Source organism: Passer montanus, unplaced genomic scaffold (assembly GCF_014805655.1).
Source record: "Passer montanus isolate IOZ18808 unplaced genomic scaffold, ASM1480565v1 scaffold56, whole genome shotgun sequence".
NCBI lineage: Eukaryota > Metazoa > Chordata > Aves > Passeriformes > Passeridae > Passer > Passer montanus.
The window spans coordinates 3,149,753-3,169,495 of record NW_024370595.1 but is presented as its reverse complement, the minus strand read 5'-3'; the positions used below and the strand labels follow the sequence as shown (position 1 = coordinate 3,169,495).

At 37.0% G+C, this 19,743-nt stretch overlaps 1 protein-coding gene across 2 annotated transcripts; it reads right to left on the bottom strand.

Annotated features, from left to right (window-relative positions):
• Window positions 1-296: 296 nt before the first annotated feature.
• Window positions 297-19,030, bottom strand: CRLF2 (cytokine receptor like factor 2). Of its 2 annotated transcripts, none has more exons than XM_039725705.1 (9): window positions 18,930-19,030; window positions 16,938-17,033; window positions 10,631-10,742; window positions 9,752-9,924; window positions 8,084-8,223; window positions 7,153-7,315; window positions 5,020-5,134; window positions 3,896-3,980; window positions 297-2,705 (listed from the first exon to the last, which is right to left on the bottom strand). In XM_039725705.1, exons 1-9 carry the CDS (start codon window positions 18,982-18,984, stop codon window positions 2,433-2,435), a joined length of 1,212 nt encoding a protein of 403 aa, XP_039581639.1. In that variant the 5' UTR covers window positions 18,985-19,030; the 3' UTR covers window positions 297-2,432. The 2 variants fall into 2 exon arrangements, with proteins under 2 accessions (XP_039581639.1, XP_039581640.1); XM_039725706.1 differs by lacking the exon at window positions 18,930-19,030 and adding an exon at window positions 18,607-18,734.
• Between the last annotated feature and the right edge of the window lie 713 nt (window positions 19,031-19,743).

The window sequence follows — 19,743 nt, the reverse complement described above, 5'->3', positions numbered from 1 at the left end:
AGAGGATGGCAAAATGGTAGAAAGTGGCAGATGGCAAGGGGTGGTTAGGGAAGCCTCCAATACCCTCTAACAGTGGGCATGGTTAATCTGGCATGTGTCTCCTACTGTGTTTGATAGAATCATCATCAGCACCTGGGGCAAGACCTTTCCTGTTCCTTAAATTGTGTGTTTATTCTCCCTGTAGACTTTCTTGTAGAGTTTCTAAATGTTGGGAAGGGAGCTTTTGTTGAATGCAAGTAATTCCCTCTGTTTTATTTTCTTCTTGGGCAACATTTTTAAAATAAATATTTGAGGTATGTGGGTGTTTTATTTGTTTTATTTCTAATATGTTATATACAATGTCAGTGTGGTTGCATACATGCACAACAAAACACCTTTCTATCTATAAAACACAATATGAGATATAGTTTGTACTAAAAACTTACATGATTATAACACTTCAGGACAGCTGCTGAAACAGATCAATTCAATATGATGTTCTCCTCTATTTTTTTGCAGAGTAATATTTCAGGAAAATGTGCTAAAACATTTTGAATCCAGACTGACAAGGAGTTATGCAACAGAAAGTGGTTTAATTGAAGTTGCTAGCTTTGCAGGCAATCATATGATGTGGGTTGAAGAGGAAGCAACTATACAATATATTCTGTGCTTTACTTCCCTCTTTATTCATAGAATCATTACTGGAGCAGGTTCTTGTCTGTTGTAATTCACTATAACTTCTTTAGTTCAAATGCAAAAATGGCAATTTATATAATGTACAAAGAGCTGAGCTGAGATAGTTTCTGCTCCTCAAATTTTATAGAGCTTGAATTGGCTTAAAATTCAATGCGTTCTTAAAGCGCTATTGAAACTTTTCATGGTTACCGTTCACAAAAATTTCTAGAAGTGGGCAGTGTACAAAGAGCACCTCTCAAACTTACATACAGAGCAAACTTGTTTTCAGGATTATGGGAAATCCTTTGGTAGCATGTTAATCTTGTTAGTGAACAGTCAAATTTCAATTGTCAAATGTGACAATGTCAAAAAAGCTTGAGGAATGTGGCTGAACTGTCCTTCCAATTAAGTTTCCCACTTACTGCCCAGTAAATATCTGTATTTCTCTTTGTAAAACAAACTGTAACACCTAGACAAAGACCTTGACACTTTGTGATCCATATTATTTTTACTATTCTTGAAAAGATCTGGAATTGAAGTTTTTTAAGCACTGAATTTAAATATTTTACTAATCACTGTAATTTTCTGATATGTGCAATTTCCAATTTGCACAATAAATTAGAGTGTTTGCATAATAAAAGTATGTGATTGGCAAGGCTTAGTCAACTCATAAAGCCATTTAATGACTGACGTGCAAGTGATAACTAGCTAATTCAGCATATAATCACACTATATCTGCTTACCCAGATGATAGACACTTTTAACACTTAATTTTTTTTTACAAAATTTACTTTCAAATAGCATGTAACATAAGTGATATGGAGAAACTCAGAATAATCAAGATTTTTTTGTCAAGTCTGATTGCTGAGTATTAATCGCACTTTAAATTTGAAATTAAACATACTTTAAAAGATTATATGTTTAGAAAACTTTAAAATATTGTTCTAAACTTATGTTTTAAACTTGTTAAAAAACCCAAACTCCCCATTTTCTAAAGAAAAATGAGACTAGTATAAGCAATATGAATAAGAAGTTCTAATTTGTGTCTACAGCTGCTGATTGCACTAAACCCCCGTTTCAAATAAATGTAACTCAGTTAAACATAAATACTGTTCAAAATGAACTTCAGCTTTCTAAAATAAAGGTTGTAAGGTGCTGACTATTCAAAAACTGTAAGACAGAGGACATGACCTTCTGAGGAAACTCTTGAAGCTGTGCTGTTCTGGAGGAAGCTGCCTACACAGAAGTATCTGCAGGCTGAAATGTGATTCAATACTGTACATCCTTGCTCATCCCTTCTTAGAAGTGGGCCTTATTCCTTCTCTATGAAACCTTTAAGGCATGCCATGAAATGCAAAGTTAGGCAACAAAAATCTCTTTACATGAGACAGCAAAACCTCTTTATTTTCTCTCTTCATTTGGGAAGAACAATGGTGTTCTTTGCCCTGCTCGACACACTCCATAAGCAGAAGGATTAGATCTCAGCTCTGCTGACATATGGGGAGCTCCTGTGCTCTTTCCGTAGAAGGGAAATGGGGCTTAGGGATAAACCCCAATTAGAAGAACAATTCCTGACTCTATAAATTAACAGGATTTTGTTTCAAAAACTTGAGTCTGCCCAAGAGATCGTAGCTGCTGGGAAAGTACAGATCTAAAAACACAACCCAGTGCCTTTCTTGATGTGAATCTTATCACAATGACCTTTTCTATGCAGTCACTCTCCCAAACTCATCAGGATTTTTATGGAATTTCCTAACACCTTCTGCATTATGCATCTTTTATAACATCACATACATGTCATCGTTCATTAAAATATGGAAACCAGCAAAAGGAGCTGTAGTGTTGGGTGCTGGTAGCAGGCAGGCAATCTCAGCTGCTTTGCCATCATTATTTTCAGCTGCTCCTGAAAAAGTGAAGATTTTTTCCAAAGGTCCCTGTTTGTCACTGTTTTTCCCATCTTCTTGTTGGCTTTCTGCCTCAGTGATGGACTCTGGTTCTTCATATTCCAGCTTGGTTTGCAACACCACGTGGTCATTTTTGTCTAGCCATTCCTAGAAAAATTAAAATGTTAATGTTGGCAGAGATGAGTTTTCTGTCAAAAGAAACCTGGTTTTACAGATACCAGTTACCAACTTTCCTGTCATATTGGCATATTTCTAGGATAAGCCACAATGGAGAAGATTAAACAGAAGCCATGTAGAGAAGCAGGACATGAAATAGAAAAAAAAACCAGAATGGCAGGAAAGCAGATAGGATTCCAGAACTGCATACAAACTCCTACTTGCATTCTTGAAACCACATAAAATACATTTTTGTATTTAATAGGGCCCTTAGAAAAGATGGGTTTAAATATTCGGTGTTCCCTGTTTGATAGAATCATGCTTTGTTTAACCCAAGCACTGACTTACCTAAATTAGGACTAAATTCAGATGAAAATTTAGGCAACATGGCATATCTGTATTAATCCTTCAGTGCTAATTTGAATTTGTTTCTTTTTTGTTCACTTTGAATTTAAAGCTATCTTTTATAGAAAAAGTTTTCAGCTTGTCACTGAAAAATTATTACTGATTTTTGGTTCCACTGGATTTGAAAACATAAATATTTAACCATAAATATTTCATGTTTCCCCTTTAGAGGAAACTTACTAGCAATTAAGGTAAACACTAGTACAACTAACACAGAAAACTGTACCACATATGTGATGTCAAGGACTCATAAGAAGCATTAAGAAAGCAAAGGCAAAAACTGTAGTCTATTCACTTGATAGATATTCTGTCTTTAAAGGTTTTGTGAACATGTTATGGCTAAGAGTGGATGTTTCCTACTGTGACTGAACCTCCAAAGGTGTGAGTGCCATCACTGTGCCAGCACTTCACAAACAAAGCACAAGATCAGGTGGAAGCAAGCTCCCTGACCTATCGTGTGCAGGAAAGAATGCAAACACCACAACGTCATTTCATTGGATATTGTGCCTCTCAACACCCTGAAATTCTTCTCAAGCAGTTTCTCTGTCTCTATAGCAAGTGTCTTTTCACAGTCCCAAAGCAGCACTGCAATGGATTTTATGAGCATTTGCTCCATGGATCCTCTTGGTGATGCTGCACAAGGAGGAGGGTTTTGAGGCTTTTATCTTGGGTCAGAGACTCCTTGTAGTAATGTCTGTGCAGAGCAAGAATCAGGAGCTACCTTCAAATTATTCTCAACATTTTAGAGTTTGCAGCTCAGCTAAGGTGATTGTTACCTGTAAGTTTCCATTATGATAATTGAAGAGATCAGCAAATGGGTATTTTGGGTCTGGTATAGCAGGCAGGACTGACATCTGAACCCTGCAAAAAGGAAAAAAAAATACAAATAAATGTTTTGTTATAGTACAGTTATTCATATAAAAATCTCTTTCAGCACAGTTCTGTACCCACAAATATATTTTTCATGACTGTACTCTGTTCTTGATATCTTTTAAATGTGTTCTAAAGTCAAAAAGCAGTTATAACAGTCTGATAACACCATCAGGCTAAGAGACTTTTTTTGATAAATTTTCAACCCAATCCCAGTCTAGCAAAATCCAGACTTTACACAAACATGCAGTTATTCAGCATGTGCCGTTCTGCTCAATGCAGTAGTCAGAGCTTGCATTCTCTGTTTTACTTCCCCTAGACAGGGAAGATGGTGTAGCAACCAGCTGTATTGGCTGAGTTAGTGAACACAAACATAAATGTGAACCATAGCAGTTCAGGAGAAAAAAACTCAATTTATGAAGTTAGAGGGTAATTAGAGTCACAAATGTTCATCTCTGAAAATATGTCAATTTTGGTGCTTTTTTTTTCCACAAAAAAAGCCAAAATCTGGGGCCTTTTTGGGCTTGGTGGTTGTTTGGTAGTTTGGGATTTTTTTTAAATTGTGAATTTTAAACATGAACAGCATTTTTCAACAGCCAATCTAAATAATGATACAGTCTTATTAAAGTTAAATGCACTAAAGTTTACTTTATCCTACTACAAACAGACATTTTGATTAATTGATGAAGGTTGAACAAAATAATGTCCTTTCAGAAGAAGTAGCTAGTAAAATTGGCTTCTCAGAATTTAATTAAATTTCTTAAAAAGAGAAGAAATTACATGGAAGAGACAGAATTTTATCCTGAAACATTGTCTTTCACCAGAATTTTTCCAGTTTTGCAAATGGAAGGCCTGGGTGTTTGGAAGGGATGTATTGTTCCTCAAACAGTGATTAAGCTACTGACTTCTACATCTTCACCATGACTTCATTTGCCTGACAAGAATTTTCATCACAAGAGGCTTCATCCAGAGTGATAGCTCTATTTTCACAACATAGTTATTTAGTAGTAACCAATAAAACTATATTTACCTCTGCCATTTACACAGAAGGATCAGGAGGATAAGCATCATTAAGAGTACCGCCAGTGAACAACTTAAAATAATTACTGTCTTTGACTGAGGAGTTATATCATCATCACATGAATCTAAGAATAATCACAAAAAGAATATGTCAAAAAAAATTTTTTACTTTAACAGTAAATGATCCTAATCATGCAAAAATGTTGACTTTTCTTTAAAAAGGAAAAGAAAACAGAAATGTTTTTAAGAACAAATAAGACAAGTTTAATTTTTCAGTTGAGATTGAAAAGAAAATCTCTGCTTCCCGAAACCTTGCAACAAAATGAAATTGTGCTTTTATTTATCTAAATTGACCTGGTACAGAACAGCAGAGGCAGATGCATTATGAATGAATCAAGTATTTCTACTCACCTTCATCACATTGCATTAAAAGTGATAAAGCAACCTTGTGCTAAAATCTGTATTACGTACACCTACTTACAATCACTAAAGCTGCAAATGCAAGTTTACATGTAGCCCAACAAAAAGGACTCCCAACAAAAAAAAAAAAAAAACCAAAAAAACCCAACCAAATAAACAATTCCAGCAAACAAAGAGCCAGAAAATCACAGGAGCTGATACCCAGAAAGTAACTAGTGGCAGGCTAACACCTTATATACATGCAAGTATATAAAACTAATGAATTTGTGTATTTTTCTGCATTCTCAGTGTTCTTCCTGCAACTTTTGTAACACCACCTCCAGCCTCTGCCTCCTACTACTTGGCCTTCTGGTCTCCACAGAGATGCCAAAGCCCTGGATGATTATTCATACAGAAGCAACTGTCCAGCCTGTTCCACCTCCTTGCTGTGTTTAGCTGCCTGCCAGGTAACCACAAATAAAATTGTGACACTCCCTCCCCCCCCCGCTAAGTGAAGTCTTCAGAGTTTATTAATTTATTGAAGCTTCATGGCTTCATCTGATTATAGATTTGGAGTCAATAACTCATTAAAATCCTGAAGAAAAATGCTTGCCCCAGTGAAGGAGCTGTGTCAATGTCATTTCAAGGGCACACAGAATCTCTTAACCACTTATACTGTCTCCTCTGTGATGTCCTTCCTTGCAGGTACCTGCTGACAGCCTCTGGTCAAATGGTTCAGGTCAGGCTGATGAGTTGTCTGTTCTCAGAAGTGCAGAGGAAAACATTGTCCTTATTTCATAAGGGCATTTGCCAGCCACACCTGAGGATGTGCTTGCAGGTTCTCAGTATGCATAGGGGAAGGGTCTTCTCTGTAGGTCAGCACTGTGGCCATGAGTGTACAAGCTACCTGTGGTCCAGGATTTCATCCCAGCTAGGCTGTCTTCAACTGAGCTTAATAGCCCATTGCATTTTAGAGAACTCAGATCTTGTTACACTGAACAACTAAGGGCTTCATAATTCTGGTAAAGTCTAGTGGGTGGCAGTTTGTGCTTAGGTAACATAAATGAGTTTGTATCAGGTACAGTCTTTTTTTTTTTCCTACAGAAAATCTGGGATTTGGTTTTGATAAGTGGTAGGAATACTGTTTGCATTGACAATCTAATTAATGTCAGTCACTCTTAGTTAAATGCAACTGTCTAGTAGGAAAGCAGTGCTGATACTGGCTTTGCTTCCCTTCAATCTCTTTTTCCCCATTCTCCTCATTTTGATCAATCCAGCACCCTTGAGTATCAGACTTCTGTGACCTGTGGTCCTGTAGTTCAACTGGATGTACTTGCAAAACAAACTGCTTTCAAAAATTGGACATCAGGGATTTTCTTAGAGTTCATATTTGATGTCCAAATATCATATACGGGCATCCCCCCTTCAACACACACACCCACAGAGCCCTCATGCATTACATCACTGTCACTGGGGGATCCTCAGTGCTATCATAACACAAATAATGACACTCTTTACTTTACTGATTATGACATTCATTGGTGGCTTCAGGGGCCATCAGGAAAAAAGTGGACAGTTAAATTAAACAGGTGCAATTAAACATTCACATGAACTTTCTTTGATAACACAAAATGGAGAACAGTAGTGCAACTTTCATTTGCTGCATGTCCTCAGCTTCTTTTGCAGTCACCCCTTTTTATTTTTCACTTAGACTCTATATACATATATATATATTAGCTGTTACCTAATAATGTGCCATTCATCCAAAAAGTTTCAGCTGCCCAGTCGCTGCTGTATTTAACTACGTTGCAGTATGGTACCAGCCTCCTCAGCCTGACCCGGAAAGAGTAGCACTTCCTTGGATCAAAGCCTTGGTCTCCAACACTGCAGCACTTAGAAGTTCTGGACTGGGAAAGAAGGATTATCATTGTCAATTCTGGTTTCCAAGACAGTGCTTCAAAATGCTGCACTCAGTCATGATCACAACTAGGACAAGGAATCAGCCAATGCAAAACCTCAGAAACAAATGTTACCTTCTCTGAGTTTTGAGGAATTCTGTTTCTTGATTGGCTTTTGACTATTCATATCCATTCCATGGTATTGAGTTGAAGGTCCTAACAATCATTGCATAGTGCACTACGTTACAGTTACATATTTACAATACACAAAGACACTCCAATCCACAAAATATTTACAAGTTATATTTGAGAATGGAAAGGCTTAAGTTAGTGAAATAATATTGGGAAATACTTAACAGTATTATTATTATTCTAATTTTAGAATAAATAAGAATCCTATGTAATTTCTTTTTTATATATACTGTTACATTAGTTTTTCTTTTTTTTCTCTCTTCTTTTCCCTAATCTGTTTTCTGCTTGTATCTTTCCAAACTCCTCTATTCAAAATGTATGCTTTTCCTTAGATTGCCTTCAGCTCTTAGGGTGGGAGCTGTCTTTAACTTATAAATTATTTCTGGCATGGTAGAAACCCAGGATTCTAAAAATCTAGGTGTTTTCTGCTATCAGATATATTTGAAAATATAGGATGGGAGAAAATTTGAAAACAACCGTATTTTATATTCTATGGATATGCTACTTCCAACTCGTTCTAGTGTTGAATAAAAATGTGATGTCTACTGCTTTCAATGTTGACCAAAAATGTGACATACAACTCACTTGCCACTCTTTGTCAAACTTGCTTTTGAACTGCAGCTCAAATCTCAAGCACCATGCATTTCTCTCTGGTTTGTTACAGCTTACAGTAACCGTGTCCTCTTCCCAGAAGAAGGTCACATTTTCTGGTGGACTGGGCTTTACTAAGAAGAAGAGAAACAAATTTTGCTATTGCATCCTAAAATGCACTTTACAGATAAAACAATTGTTTTCCTTCCTTGGCCCAATAGTTCACTGAGTAGTAAGAGAAGAAGGTGGACATTCTTCTTGGAGGTTTTGCTTTTGCAGCTGACCTCTCTATTAAACATCAAAGTGGAGTTTGAGACCATGACACTTTTCACCATTTGAGGCACCACATTCAAAGGCAGTAACTGTGTCATATCAGGAGCCTATTGTAGCTACTCAAGGAAAGGACTTCAGTCTCCTCGCACTCCCTGCAATCCAGACAAAGAAACAAGCTTTCTCATGGGAAATGAAGTGGCAAATTCACTACCACAGAACCTCCAAGACAGAATTTTGCAGCTGCTGAAGGCTATGTGGGTTATGGTGGGGCAGCTACAAATGCCCTGGGTTCCTTTCTACGCACAACTGAATCTGCCCCTCACTGTTTCCAGAGGGTCTGAAAAGAACTCCATGGTTTAACCTACACAGCTGCTAAGTCTTCAGCAGTGGGAATGCAGGGATGAAAAGAGTGCTACCTGCTTTCTCAATCCTTCTAGTTGCCTTCTTGTATTATGAAAATTCTACCTTCCTGATTTCAAGGCTTCAGTATGATGCTTGATATTTGTCCTTTGTTACCTAACCTTTTTGAAATTAATTTCGTTACCAGTGTTAATAGTGAAAATTTGAGGACCAGGCTGCAGTTTTCCATAATTTAACAGATATTGGTAAAATTCAGAGATATAAAAGCATTCTCAAAGTTTGATGCCTTGACAGATTTGTGATTAATCCCCTTGCTAAGACATTATTAATAAGCTTGGAATATATATATTTTCAGATAATTCTCCATGGTATATATTCTGCGTGATTTCTATTAGAAAAAAAATTTTGCTCCTCTTTGAATGATGTAGGTATGCAAAATTCCAGAAGTTTTTGATAAATTAATCTCATACTAGATGTTAAATATGTATTTGGGGACAGTAAAGAATTAATAAAAAAAGTAACATCATCTCCCTGCTAGTAGGATGTCCCTTTTCCTCTGCCAAACTGTACCATAGCCACTCAGCTATTTTCTATTGGCATCAACAATGGTTTTGTGACAGCATCTTTGACAAGAAGTTTGCTGCCTGGCATTGCATGAAAAATGGCAAAAGAATGAAGGTTGAAAGTATGAGAAATATCACAAAGTCAGCACTAAGACAAAAAACTATTCATTTTCTTCCTCAGCAGGCCTGCACTAGATAAAGAACACCCATATATATACATTTAGTATTTTCCTTTGGATTTTGAAATTGTATTTTGGGACAAGTCTGACTGTCCTATGTTATCTCACTTAACTGCAGCTGCACCAAGCCTATGTAACTACAGCAAGAAACAAAAATCAGCATGAAATAACTGGAGTTTTGTTTTGATGTGCACACTTTTAACATTTTATATGCCATATAACTGATTTCTTCTCAAACTTAGAGAACTGGAAAATCTGCCAAAGTAGTCATGATTTTTCATACTTACTGTAAAAATCAGCTTTTAGATTTTTAGAAAAAAGTTCTTCACTTCCATTGCTGTTCCTGATAGAAATGGCAAGGGTAGGTCCTTCTGTCTTAAAAAGGCATCCAGAATTATAATCTTGATCCAATAAATAGGTGGTACATGGCTGCCAAACTTTGTTCTCGCCTTCACCAAATCTGCAAATGAAATAATATTGGTAAATGGAAAACTTAAAAATTAGCACAATTAAATTAATTTTTTTAAATCTCATTATTTTTTTTTTAAATGCTACACCGAGGAAAGTCTGAGCTTGGTTTTTCTTGAAGTGACAAATTTCATAGTGGTGTGAGGGAATTCATCACCCAAACTTCACCTAATTTCTAGCCCTGAGTTTGGGTGCAGTCTGAAATAATCAAGTTTTGTTTATGCTGTTGTTTTCTAATAAGGGAATGACTTGCTCAAACAGATGCTCTCATGATCCTGTTTTCAAGACTGTACTGTGAAAAGTTGTTCCCCATATACAACCCAGAACCAAAAGACAGGCACTATGACAGTCTTTAACCAAAATATTACACTTCTGTTAGTCATTAATTATCTCAGTTAACAAGGAAAATATATACACATGTGGAAAAAAATTTTCAATGGTGCAATTAGCATCAGCAATGCACAGAACAGGGACAATGATAGAAGAGGGACGAATCTTCCATATCATGTCTGTTATGACTGATTACTCACCAGGTTTATTGATTTGTACACATCTGTAAGTTGTGGATGTAAATAAGTTTGATGCTGGATATTAATAAATGTTGAAAGAATTTCTAGTTCATAGAAGACTCAAATGGACTTTTCATTCTCCCTAAGTAATCCTTTAACAAGAGAGGAATAGGCACTGAAAATACTCACGTGTAAAAAAACGACACATTCTCATTGGGAAAAAGCTCTCTTGTTGCCCATGTAATCTGCATCTTCTCGTTATTGAAGTTGATTATTGTAACGTTGATGGCATCTTTCCCACCTGCTCAGGACATTTACAGAGGATATGGTTTCAGGAGCAAGTATGAAAAGCGTCTGTCCTTGATATTTTAGACAATCAAAGTATTTCTAAGATGTGCATGCAATAGGCTCAGATGAACACAAAAAGACATAAGAACATCAAAAATACAAGGAAATAGAGTAAAACAACTTGGGGAGGTTGAAATTAGAATTTCAAAGTAATGAAATGAAGGCATGCACAGAGACATGAGAGAGAGACTTGGCCACGTGGTCCCGGGGCCAAAAAGTGTAGACTGGGCCATTTTCATACACTGCATGAGGGGTACACCTTGAGGACAACTTTGCCCAAAGCACCTGCTGAGGAAAACTGGGAACTAACACTGTAGGGAACATCTGTGTAAACTGTCAGATGTTTGCTGTAAGAAACCAGGAGCTAACACCAGAAATGCAGCCCACAGGAACACAGAGCAGATCAGCACAAGTAGATGTATTGCGTGTTTGATCTTTGGCCCATTACACCTGAAATACAAGCACCATCATTTAATGTGCCCTGACTGCATGCAGATATTATTTCCTCTCTGATCATCTCCTTATTACTCTTCTTGCTAGGGACACAGGATTCCACAATCAGACACTGAAGATAAACCTGACATTGAAGAAATGGATAAATTAAGAAGGCAGAAGGATTAGAAATCCATTCTATATCAAAAATTATTTATTTTGCATTCTATAAGGTATGAAATTGTGTTTACTTGAGTGAATAAAGAGGAAGAAAATATATCATCAAGAAACCACTTGAGGGTAAAATTTTCAGACTTCTCTTTCCAGCTGTGAAGTGTCTACCACTAAAATTATTTCCTGGAATATTCCTGTCTAAAAGGAAAATATAGTATTTTAGCTTTGATTGCTGTGTATATTTTATGCTCCTCTGGACTTTTGAAAGGGTTTAAAATTTTAAAATATTTCTTATGGGCTTTTCATCATATCCAATCATGACATTTCATGGGAATCAAGAATAACTATTCTCATGGTTGCTATCTTTTGCTCTGTAATCAACACAAATGTGAGACATGGGTTCAAGTAAGCATTTTGCCTATCTTCATGCCTTTATCTGAGTCTAGGTACTTTATGACTACTCTAATTAGAGTTATAACATTTTTGTGGAGGTGTACTTGTGTTGTAACACATAGTCTTGTCAAAAAGACAGTTATGACAAAGACAGTCAAGACAAAAATCCAGGACATATTTCTGTTATGACAAAAATCCAGGACATACTGGGTAGATGTACCTTCAGGTTTCTGCTATGTGACTCCTGGAGCTGTTGAAAAAAGATTCTGCTCTTATTCACGAAAAGGACTTGAAACTACCTCCTCAATCTCTTATTCAAGAAAAGGACTTGAAACTACCTCCTCCATCTCTTACCTACTGCCTGCAAACTTGTTATTGTTTTCTCAAACAGAAAATCTTTACATGCTGGGGCAAAAACAGGCCTTAAAGGGCACAGTAAAGTGGAGTTTATCCAGCCAGTTCTACCTCTGTTGCAACAAAGTACCTACACAACTCATTTTTCATAAGACTTCAAGCTCTTTGTAATTCCCTTCTGTAGGTCTAAGAGATGATCTTGTCTTTTACTAAGGCCACTAAGAAATAAGCAGGCAAAGTGCCTAACAGTGGATTCTTGGTCTTGATTGCACTAACACATTTTAATTTTTATGGACTACTTTAGGATGGTTGTGCTGTGCAGTATATTGTGCAACTGAAATCCTTTAATTTTTGGCTTAGATTTTCTATAAAACTAGTTTAATGTATATTTAATGTGTATTAAGTTCATGTTCTCCATCCTTAAATAAAATTGACATAATGAAAAAGCCTAGACATGTTAGAATGGAGAATATTGTACTGTCCTGAGATAATTTTTATGACTATATAATGATTCCTTTCCATTCCCCTTAGAAGTTACAAAATATATACTTTCTACTTTTAGATAACTAGTCTGATTGCCTGTATTTTCACTTTGAGAAAGAACTGCTAATGATCATCCTTTAATTATGAAAATAAGAACAGGAAGAGTACTTGCTTTCTTAATTATATATTTTCAAGGGTAATTAATTTCAAAATTAATTTCTGATGCTCTTTCTATGTGTACAATATTTGGACAGAATGACAGAAAGCAAAATGTTCTTTGTAGGGTATGTTTTTGGTATGGTTCCACTAGACCAGGCTGCTCAGAGCTCCATCCAACCTGACCTTGAACAATTCCAGGGATGGGGCACCCACAGCTTCTCTGGGCAACCTGTTCCAGTGCCTCACAACCCTCACAGTAAAGAACATTTTCCTAACATCTAATCTAAATCCAGTCTTCATTTTAAGAAGGCCATCACCCCTTGTCATGTCACTACATGCCCCTTATAGAAAGTCTCTTTCCATCATAGTTGATCTGAGGTGCTCAGTCAATTTGGTCACAAGGGCTGTACAGGTACAGAAAAAAAGAAGGAAGAGGGGAAAAGGATAAAAAAATAAATACAGAACACTGTAATACATAAGTACAGAACACTGTAACAGAGACAGGGAGAGGAAAAGTTTGTTTTAAATATCTCAAAAAGACAAAAACTGCAATGCTATGAGTGTTATCCCAGCCAAGTTTTGAATATTATAATGTTTATTCTTTCTAAATTAATTTTATCTTATTGGAGAGTATAAATTACTTTTTTTTCTTTTCTTTGAAAATTATTTTTCTGGGGAAATTGTTAGAATTAAGAGGGATAGCACTGGTTAATTAATTGTGAGAGGGAGCACACAGAAATTGCTCATCCCATTTTTTTTACACATCTGACAATTAATGTGGTGACAAAATTTAGACTGATTTTGCCTCTCAAATAGGTGATCTATGCTTGGGAATCTCTTTGAACCTGTGACTATATATCCTACAACATGCCAGCAGAGAAGTAAAGATCTGGTAAAGCTGTAAGCCACCACTCCATCTCTGTGCATGTCAGTTATTGAAATCCTTTTTCAGGGTGCCACATTTTCCCTCAATACCAATGTGAAAAAGACACCAGCATTAAAGCCCTGTTTCCCATAGCATTCTTTCAAGAGGGAGTATGATGTCTCCAAACTCTCAGTGGATTGTTTGAGGTATGACTGCTCTAGAGATGGATACTAGTAAGGCAACCAGAGGAATCCCATGGCATTTCAACACAGTACAAAGTGGACAATGACTAGCCTGTTGGAAGGCAAAAAAAGGCACCAATTAATTCTGAACCTTAAACAACACTCTTTATTCTCTATCTTTTCAAATATATTATTACTCTGCACTACTTATTAGAGGCTGCAATTCAGAGGTGAAGACTAAATCTTGGGTTTGGCAATGAACATTTTTGTATGGCAAAGAATATCAGTTTGACTCCAGTCCTGCAGTGATTTATTCATGGACCTAACTCTGAATAGTTGACTTCAGCAGGATTGGTCAGATTGTATCAACTTAATAACATAAATAAATATTTCTAAATCAGAACTTTTTTTCTGCAAAATATCCCTACATATTATGGATTAAAATCATGGGATTTAAAAATAAAAGTATAAACTCCAACAACTGCAGTTATTTGTGTACTGAAAATAAACAGTCTATTCTTTAACAAGACATAGAAAGTTAATTGAAATGGAATACAAATTATAGTAAACCATCTGGTTATATATACATATTCTTTCTTGTGCTCCAATTTTAAAAAAATTCATAAGAAGTCAGTGTCAACATAATTAAGTAGGTATGTAGGACAGAATCTTACCAATCTTTTATCATTAAAGACTTTGTTTTCAGAGCTCTAGTCAGAGAAATTTTCTTCTGTGATTCCTAATTTCATGAGTTGTGAAGCCTTTTTGAATGTAGAATGAGTTGTACTTTTTGTAAATGTACAGCAGGTATTTGCATGTGTCTTTTCAAATTATAACATGTATATTTTACATAATTTAAATTTCAGCATGAAGGCAAGCATAACCTAACTGAGTTTCTTTAAAGTTTAGCTTAAATTGGCATCAAATCCTCTGAGGATATCTACAGTTTATCTGACATATATTTTTTTCTTTTTGATGATGTTTCCCTTGTCATTAACTGAAAAGGTATTTGGTTTTAAGCAATTATACACCTATACTTCTGCAGGCAGAATCATTTGTATCTTCTGTTGGTGGAAAGAGAAAGAGAATAGAGAAGACCATTTCTCTCCCTTAATTTATGATGGAATTTGTTTTAATTCAGCTGTGACATCATAGATCATTCCTGGCTGATATGTCAGCTCTCCCACAGCAATTGCAAATATTTAAAGCCTTCTTCTAATTGTGATCCTGGAGTCATACAATACACCACACCAGCACATTCATAATTATTCTTTGTATTATAATAATAGGTAGATGAAAAGGTCAAAAATGTTATGAATGGGCAGTCCCTGGGCTAAAAGAGGTGACAAAACTTTCTGTCTGAAGATGACCTGCTGGTCTACCTAGGTATGCAGCATGCTGCAGTGCTGCAGGATACATACCAGTGCCCTGGGGCAAGAGCTTCACAGAGAATTATCCAAGCCTACACCTTCCATAAAACCAGACAGAGACTGGTAAGTTGCCGCACAAGACTTGAACACCACAGGCCCTGCTGGCCACCTAATTCTTCTCAGGACAGAGAAGCATGGAAAATACCACTATGGTGTATGGAGAAAGTAGTTCTACAGGGGAGAAAAACCCAACATTTCCTTGAGCAAAAAATTATGCAGATACAACCATGAGAAAGAGTATGAGCAATTGCATTCCACCTCCTTTCTATTTTTCAAAGTTTATTACTGAGAAAAGATGTTACTAAAAGGGAACATGCAAAAAGGCTAAATGTCATGGAACAAATTTTAAAAAAGAAAGGGAGAGGCAGAATATCAATCTTCAAAGATAACAGAATGAAACATGTATATACTGGAACAGTTGCAACCTCATTGATGCATAACAAAGAAGAAAAACCACTTTTGATTTCCTTACACTGATGGAACCTGATAAGTAACCACATGTTGAACTTCCACATATTGCAGTACACTGTAGAGAAACTACTGGAGAACAAGACCCAGATCTGAACCTATAGGCTTTAGTTACCCTTAATGTTGCTGAAGGACAGTTTTGTTTTTTGATAGGAACAAAAGTAAGCGAAAGTGCCATTTGTGCACAAGGCTGCTGAATTGAACACATAGGACAGAGAATGAATAGCAAACATCTTTTCAAGAAGAGGAAAAAACCAGCAAGTGAATGTTTTTTATAGACATTTTGAGACAAGGTATAATTCTTATAGCATAATTTGTAGAATCTACCAAATTGAGTGCTTTGGGGTTTTTCCCAGAAGGTTGCTGACCATTGCCAGGCATCACAATAAAATAGGCACCACAGCTCTAATTTTCAAATTTTGTTCCACAAAGGCATGCCATTACCACTGCATGGCTGTAGGTGATTGTCATGTCAGGGCAGAGAAGTCACCTTCCCTCACAGGACAGACAGTGACTCACGGGGACAATTAACCCTGGGGAATCAGGTGGTGCAGCATTCAGCATTGCCAAAAATGGTATTTACCATATGTATGGCAGAACACAGAGGTAACTTATAGGTTGATAGCATGAGATTATAACTTTAAAGAGTTTATTTTTCCTTATAAAATGAATTACAGGGAACTTGTGGGAAATTAACTAGAGTGAGAATTAGATTTTTGATGTGGGTGTTGAGCTTTACGTTTGATTTCTGTAATAATGCATTTATCTTTGACAAGCTATGACTAATGGCATTGCAGACAAATACCTAAGACAGAGATGTTCTTAGGCAGACAAACAACTGGTCTTTAATAATTTTGCTGTGTAATAGTATTTTTATCTTGATGCTTTCTCAGGAGAAAAGTATTGCTGATCTTTTCCCATAGTGTTCATTCTTTCAGAGTACTAAGTGCAGATGTCTTACTTTGAATGTTCCTTCTTTGTTCATTGAAGGCTAGTCTTTTTCGGCTGCAAACTACTCTGTTAGAAAACTTTCATAGAAATCTGTGTTTAGAGGACCACTTTTATTTCTGCTGGATATTAATATTTTTGATTCAATCTTCTAATCAGAAAAAGCACTGAATATTGTAACATATGAGGTAAAATATACACAGAAATATTGTTAGCTGATATATCAATTTCTAAATAAATATATGGGGATTTGAACTTACCAGATGACTGTGACTGAGAAGCCACCATGTTGCCTAGTATGAAGATCATTGAATATGCTTGAAAGATGGTTCTCATGGTTGAAATGACACAACAGACTGTGAAGAAATGAGTAATCATAATCTCTGGATTTACTATTTGATCACTTTATACCAGATGCTGGAGGGAAGCGGAGGAAATGACAACAGGAAATAAAAAATGGCTTATCTATAGCTACAAACAAATCAGAAATGCAGGACCTTCTTCATACAATGAAAAAAAATATTATCAGAATATGAGTATCTCTTTTCCCAGCTGTATCTTCTCACAGCTGTATCAATCAGAGGAGACCAAAGCCCTGAAGCAAACCAGGACAAGGCAGCTGTGCAGAGGTGTGACCACACAGAATCACAGAATCAATCACAGAGGCACAGAACAGGTAAGGTTGGAAGGGACTGCAGTGGGTCATCTGTTCCAGCCTCCCTGCTCAGGCAGGCTCATTCCAGAGCACATGGCACAAGATTGTGGTCAGGTTGTTCTTGAGTATCTCTAGTGAGAGAAACTCAACACCCTCTCTGGACCATCGGTTCTGGTGTTGCAGTCACATGCGCAGTAAAGTTCTTCCTTATATTCAGGTGCAATTTTCTGTGCATCAATTTTGTGCCCATTGCCTCTTGTCCTATTGCTTGTCACCCCAAGAACAGCCTAGCTTCATCTTGGAACCATCCCTTCAGAAACTGAGAGACATTGATGAGGCATCAGAAAATGTACAGTAATCTTTTTCTCATAGAGGGGCTCTCTTGGCAGATGATCAAGTCAGTCATGGTGCATGTGGAGTGCTCTGGGCACATACACCATGCTGCCTGAGACCCCTGAATTACATTTTGCTGCAAATTTCTTAAGAGTAGGAGCTTGTCTGCCATGCCTAGTACTACGTATTGATGGCTGGAAATACACCCAGAAGTGCTGCCATGATGTTTTTTAGGCTCATTTTCATTCCTCTTAGATCCCTACCTAAAATGTTCACAGTCCCAACAAAACTGTTTGTCCAATGAGACCTTTTTCAGCTTAGTCACATCATCAAAGTCTGTGTGTCTCAAAAATACCCATTCAAATCTCAGTAATTCTTGGAAACCCCAGTACAACTCTCTGATATACATACAGTATTATGTTAACTGTCTGGTTCCTGCTTTGATCAATTTCCTCCAGGGAGTCATTAATTCCTGGAACTAAAGTAACAAGCAACACAAACGTCAAATACTAAACTAGGTCGTAGGTGATAGTTAATGGAAAGCTAGTATCACTCATGGTTTCCACAGTTAGCATTGCAAAAGTCAGTGAGATAAACAAAGTCAAAGGTACAAAATCCTCAGGTTCCTCAGGACGTGGTAACCCCCACATGTCACCCTTTGGGTTAAAACCAAATTTTTCTTCCAAAAAATTAGTCTTATCTGTCCTTAGAGAACATGTGAGTGTGATGGAGCCAAATTTGTCCCTTTCTGCTTTTCACACAGGTAAAATACACTGGACTTCAGAGCTCCTAAGGTAGTTCATTGTTAGGAGGGAAGGAATAAAGGAAGACAGCAAACAAAGGAAAGATATCTAAAATACCTTCTGGATTATAATTATTTTGAGACACTGCATCTTAAACAAGGTCTAATTCTCAACCAACAACATCACATTTTCACTCACCTTTTCCTTACACCATGTATATTGGTACCACAAGTAATTATCCCTCCCACCAGTTTTGTCTTCTTTTTCATATACTGAGGTCAAACAAAAATGAGTCAAACAAAATCTCTGTTTTTACTACTTTGGAACCCAAACCTAGGGCTGAGGACCTGGGGAATAAAAATGACATCTAGGTCAAACAAACTGCTTGTATTAAGCTGGTGCACTCTTGAGCTATTTTTGCTGCTGCTGAGAGAAATATCAGATTTGGCACTTGAGGGATGTAGGGCTTTGGCACCTCCCACCTCCCTCCCATGCTGGCAGATACTGGCCCAACCACGTACCTTGGGTTCTGTTTACTGGAAGCCAGCCCTGACTACCTGATTTGATTTTTTTCATGATCCCAGTCCATGAATTGAGCAGCTGCAAGTGATACCATAAGATCTGTTCCCCTGGAGGACTTTTTCTGCCTGCCTGCAGGAGTGTGCTTGATTAACTTGCCCATGGCCTCTGGGTCATTGCTCTCAAGAGGACGAGGACAGGGCGTTCTCACATTGTGGCCCCTCTTCAGGGCTCACACACAGTGCAGTGTTGGATTGTTTGATCTAGAAAACAAGATTCATCCTGCAACTGCGTGCAGGAATAGGAAAAGCGAATGGTGAAGGTGAGATGAAAAGTAGCAGCCATGGCTTCTGATGTGACTGCTGGAAGAGAAAATTCTTATCAAGACACACAGAGGATGAGAACAATGCAAGTAATGCAAGCAAATTAAAAGAAGCCCTTTTGACTTCATTTTTTGTTTTGGATCAAACTGCACAAACAGATCTTGGCCCTCTGCCAGCTCATCTACCCACAGCAGCTTTTGGGTGGCTGTACTTGCCAGCTGCAACTTCCAGCACCCTTGCTAACTTTCATCAGTTTCCTTCCTCTCTTTTTATTCCCCTTTCTATAATGTCATTGTTGGTGTTAAATGGGTCTTGGATCACCACATAGTTCAGCAAAGAAAATTGTCACAGTTTGGCTTTTTCATCACTTACAGCCAAAGCAATTAATAGTCTGTGAGTAATTTTCATTTCTTTTTACTTATTTATTCATGGTCTTGCTCACAGCTCCCAAGCTCTGAAAAACAGCAAATTTATATCTTTTTGCAGAAATGAC